This window comes from Lepus europaeus, chromosome 12 (genome assembly GCF_033115175.1).
Source record: "Lepus europaeus isolate LE1 chromosome 12, mLepTim1.pri, whole genome shotgun sequence".
Classification (NCBI taxonomy): domain Eukaryota; kingdom Metazoa; phylum Chordata; class Mammalia; order Lagomorpha; family Leporidae; genus Lepus; species Lepus europaeus.
Genome location: NC_084838.1, coordinates 4,904,742 through 4,918,875, shown reverse-complemented (window position 1 = coordinate 4,918,875; position 14,134 = coordinate 4,904,742). Strand labels below are relative to the sequence as shown.

The 14,134-nt window shown below is 62.7% G+C and overlaps 1 protein-coding gene across 1 annotated transcript in view; it reads left to right on the top strand.

Moving 5' to 3' along the window:
• GPR107 (G protein-coupled receptor 107) overlaps positions 1-12,838 on the top strand; it is a 74,423-nt gene extending 61,585 nt beyond the window's left edge. The window contains exons 15-18 of the mRNA XM_062207375.1: positions 4,396-4,445; positions 5,800-5,883; positions 6,797-6,918; positions 9,135-12,838. Of these exons, the coding sequence (XP_062063359.1) occupies positions 4,396-4,445; positions 5,800-5,883; positions 6,797-6,918; positions 9,135-9,231 (353 nt within the window). The 3' untranslated portion in view covers positions 9,232-12,838. The remainder of the gene's footprint in view (positions 1-4,395; positions 4,446-5,799; positions 5,884-6,796; positions 6,919-9,134) is intronic.
• The last annotated feature ends 1,296 nt before the right edge of the window (positions 12,839-14,134 follow it).

Genomic DNA, 14,134 nt, shown 5'->3' with positions numbered 1-14,134 from the left:
CTCTCTGAGGAGGTGCTGCCTGCTGGTCACCAGCAATCGGGATTCTGACCTTGGTCCTCAGCTGGCCCGCTGCCAACTGTGACAGCGCAGTGGACAGCCAGGGTGTGGGGAGGGAGGGAGGGAGAGAGAGGGAGCGCTGTGTGACTGATGGCGCCCGCAGCATTGCGGCTGCACGCATGGCGGGCAGAGACAGGAAGGACTGCCGGAACGGAGTGTGGAGGGCCCTCTGCACACTGGCTGTTGCAGGGCCGCCGGTGTGGGGAGTGAGCTGGAAGCCGGGGCTGCGCTGCGCCGGTCTCATGGAGCCAGGCCGGCCGGCCGGCCGCTGGCACTGCTTGCTTTGATGCCTTTTACTTATCATTTGAGATGGAACTTCGCTTACGCTGAGCTGCTCGGCCCCTCGCTGTTCGGTTCGGTTCGGTGGTGTGTGGCGTCTTCTGGGCCATTGCTGAGTGTGTGTTGGGAGGCAGATCAGAGCGTGGCCTTCTGCACTGGCTTCCTGGATGGGGGTGGAGCCGTCAGGCCTGGGTGCTCCTGGGGCCGCCTGGGGCCTCGACCTCGGCGTCTCTGGGGAGTGAGGGGCTCCGCAGACATGGAGTCGCTGAGACCAGAGTGAGTCCCGGCGGCTCTCAGGCCATCACAGCTTCGGGTCCTCATTTCTCTGAATCCCCTCAGAGGCGCAGCAGGAGGAGCAGGCGTTGGTCGGGGGCCGCCCTCCAGCCCGAGGCCGATTGTATTGGAAGTTTTCACCCTTGTAGTGACTTCTGTGTCCCTTAAACCATCTGTTGTTTACTCCTTAGCGCGGACTGCCTTTCCCTTCGTGCCCAGTGTGGGTGTCGACACCCCTGTCCCTGCGGGAAGCCAGACAGGCACGAGGCCTGGCACCGCCACTTAGGAGCCGTGTGCCGTGGTGGCACACTCGCCTGCTCCGGCCTGAGCCCTTCCCCTGCCACGTAGCAGCGAGGGCGCCACCTGGGCTGAAACGAGAGGTTCACCTCGCGCTGGCACGGGGTCATTCGGTGCTGTCGTCACTGTCACCGTTCCAAGCCCGTCCAGGGAGGTCGTTGGCGGGGAGGGCATGGTCTTGTACCGGTCCGCGCTGCTGTCCTTTGCTGTGGTGAGGAGAGGTGTCCGCAGAGGTGCAGGGCCCCAGTAGGCGTGTGCACCGGCCCGTCCTCCCCGGGCCAGCGCCAGAGCCGGCTGGCCGCACGCTTGCGGCCCTTCGGGCTCAGTGGGCTCCTGTTGTGTTCTCCGCGGTAGGAGGGGTTTGCTGGGCGGACATCTGCTCGGACCCCGGCACCTCCTGTTGGCGCGCCGGCTTTGATCCCAGCTGTTCTGCTCCTTACTGATGAGCACCCAGGGGAGCAGCAGTGAGGGCTCAAGTCCTTGGGTCCCGGCCACCCGTGTGGGAGACCCAGATGGAGTTCCGGACGTCTGGTTCAGCCTGGCTCAGACCTGGCTGTTGCAGACATTTGGGATGTGACCAGCAGATGGAAGATTTCTCTGTCTTTCTGCCTTTCAGATAAATTGAAAATAAATTTAATTTTTTTAAAAAAGAAGTTGTCAGACTGGAGATTGATGGTCGCTGAGAGTGAGCGGCGTGTACAGGTCAGCTGCATGGGAGCCCTGGGGCAGGGCCGTGATCCCCCCCCACCCCCGCCAGGCTCCTGCCTTCCCCTCCCCCCCACAGGGGTGTGGAAGCCTGTATGGCCAGGCCTGACTGCGCAGGAACTGGGCAGCCTGGCAGCGGTACGTAAATCAAGCTCTCCAGGTAACACCGGCTGTAAGGCAGCTGTCTAGATGAGGCGCCTGGTGCCAGACGGCAGCGCAGGCCGGGGCAGGCACTGAGTTACGATGGTGCAGTGGCCGGAATTCAGGGCTCCTGGCTCCCATCCGGGGCAGTTTCCTCTCCCCATGCTCATTCTTTGACCATATTTGCTGCTGCTCGCCGTGGGGTCAGAAATAGCCAGCCTGGCCTTGCTCGCCTTCTCTCTCCTGGGAGCCCGGCTCCCCCGTGGTCCAGAGAGCGCCGGCTGTTCAGCTTCTTAAGCCAGGGGGTCTGGAGGAAGAGCAGAGTGGGGCTGGGATCCAGTGCAGCTGCAGCCTGGCTCCTCCTTGCCTAACGGCGGGAACTGCATCCGCCCTGTGCCCTCCAGGACGGGGCCCTGCCCTGCTCTGCGCCCTCACTCCTCGCCAGCCCCAGGCCCCGTTTGTTCCAATGTGGTTTACTCGAGTCTGGACGCCTGTGAGAGCATTGCCAGCCCAGTGCGCCCCTCACATGGTCCCGATCCTATAGGGAGCTGCCTTGTGATTTTTTTTTTTTTTTTTTTTTGACAGGCAGAGTTAGGCAGAGAGAAAAGTCTTCCTTCCATTGGTTCACCCCCCAAATGGCCGCCATGGCCGGCGCGCTGCACTGATCCAAAGCCAGGAGCCAGGTGCTTCTCCTGGTCTCCCATGCGGGTGCAGGACCCAAGGACTTGGGCCATCCTCCACTGCCTTCCTGGGCCACAGCAGAGAGCTGGCCTGGAAGAGGGGCAACCAGGACAGAATCCGGCACCCCAATCGGGACTAGAACCCGGTGTGCCGGCGCTGCAGGCGGAGGATTAGGCTAGTGAGCCGCGGCGCCAGCCTGCCTTGTGAATTCTCCCAACAGCCCTGGGTTAGGTCTTGCTTTTCTTTCCCTGACAATTGGAGAAACCGAGGCTCTGAGAGGTTAGGTGACTTCTCTGAGGTCACACAGCCGGGAAGCTCAGATGTGCAGGGCCTGTGGTCTTAACCTCTGTGCTCTCCTGTTTGCTGCGCCACGAAGACAGCTCAGCCCCTGCCCTCGCTGCCTCTCCTGTGACCTGCGTAGCAGCCTGCGCTCACCGCAGTCTGCACCGCCCAGCGTGGGGCTCTGCTCCTGGCCGTGCCCCATCCCCTGGCCTCTCCACCTGTCTGTTCCTGGACTTGTGGAGCCATCTCACCTCTGAGCCTCGGAGTTTGCTGTTTCCCGAACATTCTCTCACTTGGCTCTGGCTCGGGGCCAAGCTCCACTCTGGGAAATCCTCACTCTCAGCCCTGGCCTCCTGGCAGGGTCGGGATCCCTCCCTGGCAGCCACGCTCACCCCTGCTCTGTCCTAACGCGGCGGCGTGGAGCTTCCATTTGTCAGGGCACAGTTGTCACCGGGGCTGTTGTCCTCAGTCACTCACAAGGAAGAGCAGAGGGCAGTAGGAGGCGGCTGTTCCCTTGACCACTGCCACCAGGAGCAGGAGCCCACGTGCGGCGAGGGGCTCGGGCACACACAGGTGCTCAGTCCACAGGGCTCCATTCAGGTGCACAGTGCAGCCTCTACTGGTCCTGCAGCTCGGCCTCCTGCACCCCTCTCCCCATGGATGCCAGGAGCCGGGGCTGCCCAGGCCCTGCCTCACTCGGACAGGTGAAGACAATGCTGGAGGGGCTGGCTTGTGTTGCTGAGTCCCTGCACCGGCGCTCCAGTCCCGAGGGGGCTCCCAGGCACACGCTGTGCCCTCCCCTCATCCATACGTTTGGTTCCTGGCCAGGGGAGGGGGTCTTGCAGCTGCTCCTCCTTGGTGATCACCTTGTAGGTAATTCAGGGTTCCAGGAATTTCCCAAGCTTGATTGCCCCCCACTCATCATGAGCCAGAGGAGAGAGGGAGAAGGCAAAAGCCTTCGCCACCCACAGCCCATTGTTAAACTGGATCAGTAATTGAGCGCTCTTCAACAAAATTAATTTGCCTCCTGCGGGAAGGTTTATGATGAATGAGAGGATTGCCGATGGGGAGGGCGCCCGGCTACCCTCTGTGGTCATTAATATTTCATGGCTGCAGGCAGTGTCCGGAAGTGGTCCTGGCTTGGCTGCCCTTGCACCTTCGGGAAGGGAGGTCAGAGCTAGAGAGGTGGTGTGCAAAGGGTTTCTTGTAAGGCGCTTGAAGGAAACCGAAGTGGAATTTGCAAAATGGGCCTGGGGGCTGATAGCGTCTGCATCCCAGGCAGGGGGCAGCTCCCCCTGACTGCTCTGGGACCCGCCCTGGACCGTCACAGCGCCCTGGACTGTCATAGCGCCCTGGACCGTCACAGCGCAGGGTAGGGCTCAGGGGCTCAGCTGGCGCCCGGGGAAGAAAAGCCCCGATTCCTCTGGGGTCAACGTCGTTGCAAAGTGGCAGGCTAAAGCCGCTGTCCCCAGCGTGGGGAGTACCTGGGAACCCTGCGCGCCAGCGTCAGTGCCCCGCTGGGGCCCCGCTGCGCTGGCCCTCCACTCCTCCCTCAGGCTGGGAGAGCCCCCAGCGGCTTCCTGTCCCAGTGTGGCTGCACCTCAGGGCAGTGCTGCGTGGAACTGGCCTTTAGAGATGAGGAAAGATGTTAACCTCTCGTTTTCTCTCTCTTCTCCCCAGCTGCTATCAACCTAGCAAAGCTGAAGCTTTTCAGACACTACTACGTCTTGGTGAGCAAAACCAGTCCTGAATCTAAATGCGCGTGACTCAAGCAGTGGGGCCGTGGGCGTCCGAGGGTGGGGGAGGCGCGGGAGCCCGGCCTGGAGCGCTGTGGGTTTCTTCTTGTAAAATCAAACGGGATCTCAGAGTGGGGAGATGTCCGAGTTACTTTATGTAAAATGTTGGCTTTAAATACTTAGGAAATACTACATGCTTGAAGTTAAATAAAAATGCAGCGATTATGGAAACCCGGCACAAGCCCCCTGTGAGCCTGCTCTCCCACCCTCCCCAGGGGACGCAGGCACTGCCCGCTGCCCACCGTGGAGGGGAGTGGGGCTGCCCGCCACGCAGCCTGCTGCACCCCAGCACGCACATTTACCAGAGTGTCTACATCTGTCTGGCTTCTCTGCAGCAAACTAGGTTCCCGTGGATGGTCCTGCTGGAGAACAGACAGATGAGGCAGTCTTTATAAATCTGAACCCAGGACTCCGGGGGCCTGAGCAGGCTCCAAGCACCGCGCGTGGGACTTGCTTGAGATTCTCAGGGTTGTAGATTCTTGGCGTCTGGAAGGTGTGGGTCTGGAGTTTGCTTCCTGAGTCCGGAGAGAACAGTGCCAGGTCGCTCACCTGTGGTTTCGTGTTGACTGTCACTTCAGAGGTTCCTTTGCCTGGGCAAACCCTAGACTTCTGTGGGACAGAGCAAGGCAGAGGACCCGCTGGGGCTGGAGTCTCACTGCTTTTTCCCGTGGATTGTCTCGTCCACTGGAGCAGGCACAGTTGTCAGCACACACCTCTCGCTGCATGTGAGATGGTGGCGAGTAGTCCCCAGCGGCCAGCTGGGCCACCTTCGTGCCTGAGACCTGAGCGGACGTGGCCTGACCTTGGGGCCCGGCCCCGCAGGCCCGTCATGAGGAGGACGGGCACAGACGTCCTCGCTTGTCAGAGCGGCTGGGCCTCTTCTGAGCGTCCATCGCCCATGTTCCAGCATCCGCGTGGAGAGACCAGAAGTCGTCCTTCGCCTGTGTGGCTTTGTTTTGCTGTTGCTGCAGAGTCTGCAGCTGGGAAGTGTTACTGAGGTCCCCGGGTTTGTTTGCGGACAGCCGGGGAGGCGCGCAGGGCGGCCCTGCGTCGTCTTGTCCTCTGCCCAGCGTGGCCATGAGCAGGGTCGTGGTCGCCTGGAGCGAGGGAAGAGACCCTGCAGTGTGGCCAGCAGAGGAGCGGCTCTCCCTGCTGCATTCGTTTGTTAGGACTGTGAGTGGTAAATGATTTTCTTCAGGCTTTTTATATAAAAACAAGTTGTGGGAAGAAAGTGATGCCCCAATTTCTCTGATTTTTTTTTTTCCTTGTTTCTTTCCTGCTCATTTAGATCGTGTGTTACATATACTTCACCAGGATCATTGCGTTTCTCCTTAAACTTGCTGTTCCCTTCCAGTGGAAGTGGCTCTACCAGGTAGGCCGCTGCCAGGGGCCAGCGCCGGGGCATCAGGGCTTGGGGGTAACTTCAGGTGCTTACGAACATCTCTGGGGGTGGCCACCGAGTGGCCACCGAGACCTTCGTCCCTCTGGTCTGTCCAAGACAGCTGCTGGACCACTTGAGAAATCTGGAAGGAACTGCATGATTGATTTTAGTTTTCACTTGAAAGTCTTTGACGAGAAGAGCCTCAGGCAGAGTCAGGCTGGCCCTGTGTAATCAAAACTCGGCCGCCACGGGCTTGGAATTCAGAACGCACTTCTCTTGCTCGCCCCTTAGCATTGGTTCAGTAATGAGAGATCTCAGGATGTGCAGAGCGTGTTAGACGCCACGGTCTGTTGCCACGTGCTTCGGAGACTCTTCCTTGAGCTCACATGGGGCTGTGGGCGCTGTGGGTGTGAGGGGCTCCTCCAAGGGTCCCGGCTGTGGGCGCCGTGGGTGGGAGGGGCTCCTCCAAGGGTCCCGGCTGTGGGCACCGTGGGTGGGAGGGGCTCCTCCAAGGGTCCCGGCTGTGGGCGCCGTGGGTGGGAGGGGCTCCTCCAAGGGTCCCGGCTGTGGGCGCCGTGGGTGGGAGGGGCTCCTCCAAGGGTCCCGGCTGTGGGCACCGTGGGTGGGAGGGGCTCCTCCAAGGGTCCCGGCTGTGGGCGCCGTGGGTGGGAGGGGCTCCTCCAAGGGTCCCGGCTGTGGGCGCCGTGGGTGGGAGGGGCTCCTCCAAGCACCAGCTCGCCACTGGTGTCCCAGGCAAGGGTGCTTTGGCGGGGCCGCAGTAAACCTGCAGGCCATCCGCAGCTGTGGCGGGCCGTGGCGGGGCTGTGTCAGTTTGGTTAGTTCCTGCTTTCTGAAGAGCAGTGTTGCTAATCCCTTTCTGTTTGGTGGGTTTTAAAATCTGCAGCTCCTGGATGAAATGGCCACGCTGGTGTTCTTTGTGCTCACGGGGTACAAGTTCCGCCCAGCTTCAGATAACCCCTACCTGCAGCTGTCTCAGGAGGAGGACGACCTGGAGATGGAGTCTGTGTAAGAAGCCGTCTTTCCTCCCTCCCCTCGGCCCCGTCCCTTTCCTAACTAACAGCGACGCAGTGAGCAGTGGACCAGCTGCTCCAGAGGTGGCTGCTCTATTGTTAGCAGATGACACGGGTGCGGGTGCTCCAGCCTCAGGCTCTCGCGATTGTTTGAGTCCCGGGTCTGCCAGCCGCTGCTGGGTCTAGCCAGGAAGATGGGACCTGCCGTCCTGCTGAGCATCAGAGCCCTGCTTCCAGCAGCCCCACCTCCCTCCGGGCCGGGGCGTGGTCCTCAGAGCTGCCTGTGGGCCTGCCGGCGATCCCTGACCCCTGACCCCTGCGTCATCCGAGTGGGCTTTTCTGAGTCACTGCACCGGGAAAGGGCCCTCCCTCTCCAGAAGAGAATGGTGATGGAGTGCTTCTGCGCTGTCGCCCTCCTCTCTGCTGGTTTCCAGCCTGCTGCCCCCAGGGCCCACAGCCTTGACCTTGCAGTCCAGCTGCAGCCTTGCTGGGTCTTGGGGCCGGCAGGCAGGTCAGGCAGCCGGGACAGCTCTTTGTGCTCAGCCCTGTCACAGGGACGGTCAGCCCAAGGCAGGTCCTGCTGACGGCCTCTGTGGGCGGCAGCGTCTGAGCAAGTCCCTTGGGTGAAAAGCCACAGACGCAGGTCAGTGACTAACCCAGGGCGGGGCCTGCTCCTCCTTCCCGCCAGGGACCTTGCACGCGGTCCGTGGATGGTACCCGGAGTTTCCCAGTTGGTCTGCCATCCGGAAGGAAATGGGGACACGCACCCCAGCCTCCTGTCAGGGCCACAGCGGCCATGCCAGCGTGAGCCCACCTCCTCGGCCCTTTGCACGTGGTGCCTAGCCCTGGACACTTGCCTTGCTCTAGGGCGGTTTCTAGAAGGCTCAGGCTTCTGTTCCTGTCTGATCTGCTGCAGTTGGGAGCTGCGTGGGGCGGCCGTGCTGCCCTTGGGAGGTAGAGTTGGGAGCCGCAGGTCTCCCTCAGGCCCGAGATGTGAGACGAGCTGCCGGCCAGAGTCAGGACCCACGCACTTGGTCTGAGGACCGCTGCCGCTCTCACCACCGAGAGCCACGTTTCCCAGAGGCCACAGCTCCGCCTCTGGGCGGCTCGGGGTTTGGTTGCAGCAGGAAGGGGAGAAGTCTTCTCCCTCAAGCACTGCACTCCGGAGGCGTCTCGGGGTCCCGTGTCACTGTTGTTGGGTGGCGGCTGGGTCCTGGGGCCGGCAGGTGTGATCGCTGTGACTGACCAGGGATTCCTGGCGGTGCCAAGTATGGGACAATGGCCCCGGGGCCGTTGCCACTTGGTTCCCTCTGCTGCTCACAGAGCCACTTTGTTCCTTCGTGGATCTAGAGCGCCTGGAAGGCTGCACGGCTGCCCTGAGGCCAGAGGTCTTCCAGGGCCTCGCGTTCCAGAGGGAGAGGCCTCACTCCACCGGGCATGCCACGGGCAGAGCCACAGGCCTGCTGTGAACGCTGTGCCTGCCCCAGACAGAAGGCCCTGCCCTGCGAGCCCACAGACTGGTGCTGCAGCCGCATCTGACCGACACTGAGACCTGGGCTGGGGGAAAGCAGCCTGGCTCTTCCTCAAGGGGCCCAGAAGGTTCCTCCAAACCCCTGGTTCCATCCCACGGCTCTGAAATGACCCATGGTGGCCGGCTGTTAGACCCGTGCAGATGGCTTGCCCGTTTCTGAGTGCTGGGCATGATGCACATACAAACCCTGCAGGGGCTGACGGCTCACACCCCCGCATCCCGTGTGGGCGCTGGGTTGAGTCCTGGCTGCTCCGCTTCCGATCCAGCTCTCTGCTGTGGCCTGGGAAAGCAGTAGAAGATGGCCCAAGTCTTTGGGCCCCTGCACCCATGTGGGAGACCCAGAAGAAGCTCCTGGCTCCTGGCATTGGATCAGCCCAGCTTTAGCCATTGTGGCCATTTGGGGAATGAACCAGTGGATGAAAGTCCTCTCTCCTTCTCTAACTGCTTCTCAAATCAATAATTAAAGAATAAATTAAACTCCTGGGGGCCGGCAGGAGGTGAATAGTGGTCGGTAAGGTCGGCTGTCGTGGGTGCTCTGGAGACTGGTTTCCTGCGACCCTTCTGGAAAGCGGGACGTGTTTATACTTAGCACAGAGAGGTTGAGTGAGCTGGCCAGGGCTCCCAGCCTGCAGGGCGTCTGAGACGAGGCGGTTCCCTGACTGCTGTGTTTCCTTCCTCAGAGTGACAGCGTCTGGGGTGATGGAGAACGTGAAGAAGGTCAAGAAGGCAACCAACGGATCCGTGGAGCCCCCGGGCGGCTGGGCGGGCACGGCGTGATCTCCCGCCGGGGGCCGGCGCCCGGCTGGGGACAGCGCCCGGCACAGACTGTTCACACACTGACGGTCCTGCTGGCCAGCAGGAGCTTCCCGACAGCCCCAGCGCGGGCGCGGCCGCCTCCAGCCTCTCGCTTTCAGCTGGGTCTGCGGCTGGTGGCAGGCAGCTAGGACTCCTCAGGTGGGAGCGTTTGGTGGGGGGAGGGACAGAGGAGGATAAAAGGAAGAGAATCTGTTTTTAAATTTCTTTTTTTTTTTCCTTTTTAACTGGGAGCACTGAGGGGCGCAGCTGTGCCCCGTGCGTGTTGCACCCAGGGAGCGGTGGTGGCTGGGCAGGAGGCACGGGCGGGCTGTCTCCACGGTACAGTGCAGGGAGGGGCCGACAGGTACCGTGGAAAAGCAAAGTGAGTATAGCCCTTGCCTTCTGCTCCTGGCCCTGCGACCCCAGACCCTCGTTCCGGATTCTGACAGCCCCGGAGGCCGGGCGTCTGACAGCACTGTGGGGTCTGTGTTGCCAGGTGCACGGAAGGATATAGACGCTCCCAGAGCCTGGGCCCTGGCTGCCCACGCACCTGCCCCGCCCCCCTCCCTCCCTCTCAGGGCCGTGTCTGTTCTTGGAAGAAGGGAAGGAATTTCCTTACGGGTCAGCTAGGGGCCAGAAAGGTGGTGTTTCGGCCGGGGCTTCAGTACAGCAAACCCTTGGGCAAGCGCGGGTTCCCCAGAGAGGTGTTACCGGGCTGGGGCCCATGTTGCAGGGAAGGCGCGGGGGGAAGTGAGTGCGTGGGGGCGTCTGAGTGGTGACAGAACGGCAGCTCTCACCACGCTTGGGCTGGGGGTGGGCAGTATTTTGAGTCGCAGATGGACACACTCAGAGGCGCTGTGACCAGAGATGGCGCCGGCAGGAGCGTTGATGCTTAGGGCTGGGGGCTGCCAGCAAGCCCAGGGCACCCCTGCTGGGCTTACACCCGGGGTGACAGCAGCGCCTGGGGTTGCTTTCTCATCTCCAGTTGGGGTCTGTGAGACGCCATGGGGGCCGAGGGTGACAGTGCCCCAGGTCCCTTCTTGGCCATCTCTGTGCTGGGGTCACTCCCTGAGTGTCCCGAGGAAGTGAGGTCGCTGTGCACTTCGCTCCCCTCCAAGCTCTGCCCAGCCCACCCCTGGCTGACTCCCAAAGAACATGCTCCTCCCTGGGCCTCTGGGGGTGTGGATTGTCCCGTCTTGGGGAGAAGGCAGGCGTACCCCAAGTGTTCACTTTCATGTTTTACTGTCTCGGAGCTGTGTGACGGGTGGGGTGGCACTCCATGTTCCTGTGCATCAGCGACACCAGTGCTGCAGGAGTGGAGTCTCAGGTTGTGACCCCCCAGGCCCTCCTGGGCTCCTGGGCAAGAGCAAGAGGTGTGATGACCCCTCCCTGCCAGGAGGGGTCCCCATTTCCCAGACTGGGGTGCAGGCAGGGGAGTGAGGGAGGGAAGAGGAGCACGGAGCCCAGCCCGAGCGCCGGGCGCACCTCCCTGCAGGCGCCCTGCTCGCTCCCAGTGGCTGGTGGCTGCAGATGGCAGCCCGCGGGCCTCAGCACAGGGCTGCACGGGTGAGAGGGCACACTGGCCACAGCGTCCGGCACGGGGCCTGGCTGCCCATCCTGTGCCGGGGTTAGAGGAAGGGTCCAAGCCAGCGTGGTGATACCGGAACTCAGAACTTCAGCCCAAGGTGGCAAAGCCGGTCACGGCTCCAATTTTCCAAGCAGTGTTGTCAGCTTCCCGCCCTGTCTGAATGTCTCTCGTCCATGGCCTGAGCTGCGACCCAGCCTTCGGCTCTGCTGGGGCTGCTGCCGGTTGCTCCCCCAGCTCACAAGCGGCCTCCCTGCTGCCTGATGCCCAGAGTCCTCTGGGGCTTGGCGTCACCCCGTGTTTGGATGCTGGAGCCCTTGCGGTATTTGGGGGCAGGAGAGCTGGGCTGCACGTGGCAGAACTGCTGCTGGTATTTATAGCTGTGCTTTGTGCTCCCTGCCCTGTCTGCCCAGAATGTCCGCGCTCCGTGGAGAGAGCTGCCCCAGAATGTCCGCGCTCCGTGGAGAGCTGCGTGGACTGCAGGTGCCGCCAGCCGCGAGGTTAACAAGTTGCATGCATTTTGCTAGAAAACCGTTTTCTGGACAATAGGAGCCATCACTGATCCCCCGACCCCAGCTCCTGACGGCAGCAAGGACTGGGTCTGTCTGTTTCGCGGTCCCTCCATGCTTCCAAGGTTAGCAGTGATGCGGGCAGGATGCCGGCTGGAACTGGTGGGCTGGCACCTCTGGCTCCTGAGGTGGGCGGGCCGGGGCCTTGCTCCCGTGTGAGAGGCCCTGGCCTCAGTCCAGGTTCCTTTAACAGACCACGTCACATACAGCCGGGCTGCCCCTGGACGTGCCACTCAGGGTGGGGTCTCCACTGTCCCTGGCCCCACAGCCTCCCCTCCCCTCCCTTCCGCCAGGCTTGCCGTAGGATTCCAGCCCAGGCTATGGTGCAGGGCGGCGTCTCCCTCCCCGCAGCCGTGTGCGGAGGTCTCACGGGGGGGGGGGGGGGTTACTCATTAGAGCATGGCAAGTCCGCTGCCAGAGGGGAGTGCAGGAGCCCACTCATCTCAAGTCCTGGCCTTTGTCCAGGAGGCCCCTAGGGCGAGGCCTGAGGCTGCTGGCCCAGCTCCAGACGCCTGGACCCAGGCTGCTGCAGGTCCCCCTTCCGCCCTCACAGCGCGCGCTGCATCCCGGAGCCTGGGCTGCCGCTCGTTTCTCCTTGCAGGACTCAGTGCGCCGATGGCTTCTGCTGCACCCGTGCCTCTTGGTTTATCAAGAAGGCATCGATGTGGAAATACCCAGTTGTCCTGGAAGGTCCGTTCACGCGCTTCCCCGGGTGTTGCGGGCGGGCGGTCTGTGAGACGCGCACCTTGGGCCATGCCGGTGCTGCACGGTGGGCCCGGTCTCCTGGGGAAGCCGCTGTGCCTGTCCACGTGGGCCGTGCTGGAAGAACGCTGCCTTTCGGCTAGCGCACGGGGCGCGTACCCCAAAACACCGTGTGGGGGAGACCCCCTGAGGGGCGCGGTGGGCCGCGGTCAGCCAGATCAGGGGATTCTTGGCGGGCAGCTTGCAGCTGGCCATCGGAAGGGGGGTTAGAATAGTCAGTGGAGGTCAGAGGAGCGGAAGTGCCCAGGGGCCCGTGGCAGTCAGCTCTCAGCGATGTGATGTGGCGCAGCCAGAGCCGGCGGCGGGGCCAGAGGTCAGCCTCCTCAGTGCGGAAGGTGCTGTGAGGTTGCAAGACCAGGGAGTGCCGGCCTCTGCCGCCTCTGGGCGCCGTCCGTTGCGTCTGCCTGTGCACGTGACCCCAGGGGCACAGACGCCTGGAATCCAGAAGTTGGGTTTGAGCAGGGGTTTGCAGGTCTACAAGTGACATTGGCTTTTCAGGTTAAACTGGGGTGCAGGGGGCTTCGGTAACCTTCTAGCCGTAACGACCGCGGCAGAGTATCTATGTAAACGTGACGGGCGGGGTCGGGTCAGGTACTGCTCATGTGTACAATAAAGGCTCTGTGACGGCAGTGTGTGTGTGCGGCCTCCCGGGCGCCCTCCGCACCTCCCTCTCCTCCTCTTTCTTTGTGGGTCTCGTTCATTCAATTAGTTAACTGCCTCCCACTTCTCTCCCTGACAGTGGCGACACCCACTAGGGAGCTCCAGGTGTCTTAGCAGAGCTGTGGAGAGGCTATTAGAAGGCGACGGCTGAGCGTCAGCTGCGAGTTACAGGTGTCCACGCTGGGGCTCGCGTGGGCTTTCCCAGTCAGGCGGCCCGGGTGCTGCTGCCACCCCTGGCAGAGCCGTGGGGCCGAGCCCCCGCTGGGACGGGCTCACGCGCTGCTCCTGGCGGTGTCACCAGATGGCTGTGCCCCCTCGAAGCCATTCAGCCGTTCGGTCCCAAGCCCCTCATTTTCCCTGGAGGGTTTAGACCCAGGTCTGTTTTAGGCTGAGTTCTGGTAAGCGTGTGCGCAGTGCCGGCCTCCAGTACAGAGATGGGAGGTTCCCGCAGCCCCGCAGCCCCCTCCTGCCCGCTCCCTCAGAACCGCCCCTTCCGGCAGCTGCCCCAAACACAGCTGGGACGTCCCACGTGTGGATTCGCCGCCCTGGACTCCGACTGAGCTGAGCGGCGTCCGGCTTCCATGATTCTCCCGCCGGAACTCTGCCTTCAGAACTGTGGGGCCCGGGAAGGCCCTGCCACAGCCCCCACCAGCTAGGAAGCGTCGAGCCGCGCTGACAGCCCAGGCCGGCTCCTCCCACCTGTGCGGGGCAGGGGTTAAGTCCAGGCCTTGGCCTGGCCCCGCGCAGTGGACGCCAGGAAGCGCCCCGTGGTTGTCTCTGTGATGTCGGCTGCATCCTCCGGCCTCCACGAGGGTCAGGGTGAGCCCGCCTCAGTGGCCGTGTGTGCTCCCTGACACCCCTGGGGCCTTGGGACCTGAGTCGGGTGAGAGCTGCCGAGGCAGCCCAGGAGGGGGACAGCTGAGGGGTAGGCGTGCCCTGGCCAAGCCGGTGGTGCTCCACCTGTGCTGGCCCCCAGTCCCCTGAAGGCCTAGTGTGTGAGACCTCAGAGGGCTCCTGTGGGGCCCACGTCTGCGTCGCGCCACTCCCTGTGATGCTGCCGGGAGCGTCCCGGACCTCGCTGTCCCTACCTAAGTGCTGGGGCAGGCGCCCACCTTGCCCAGAGCTGCATGGCCCCGAACAGGACCGCCGCTGTCCTTGGTCTCTGCTTCCTTCTCCACGACAACCAGCTGAGCTCCCCTGATGGGAAACGCAGCCGTTGGCTCTGCCGTGGGCTCGGTGTAGGGAAGCCCAGGCCTGGAGCAGGCACGTGGCACAGATGACGGTGTCCTTCATGGGGCCGTTTGGGCGA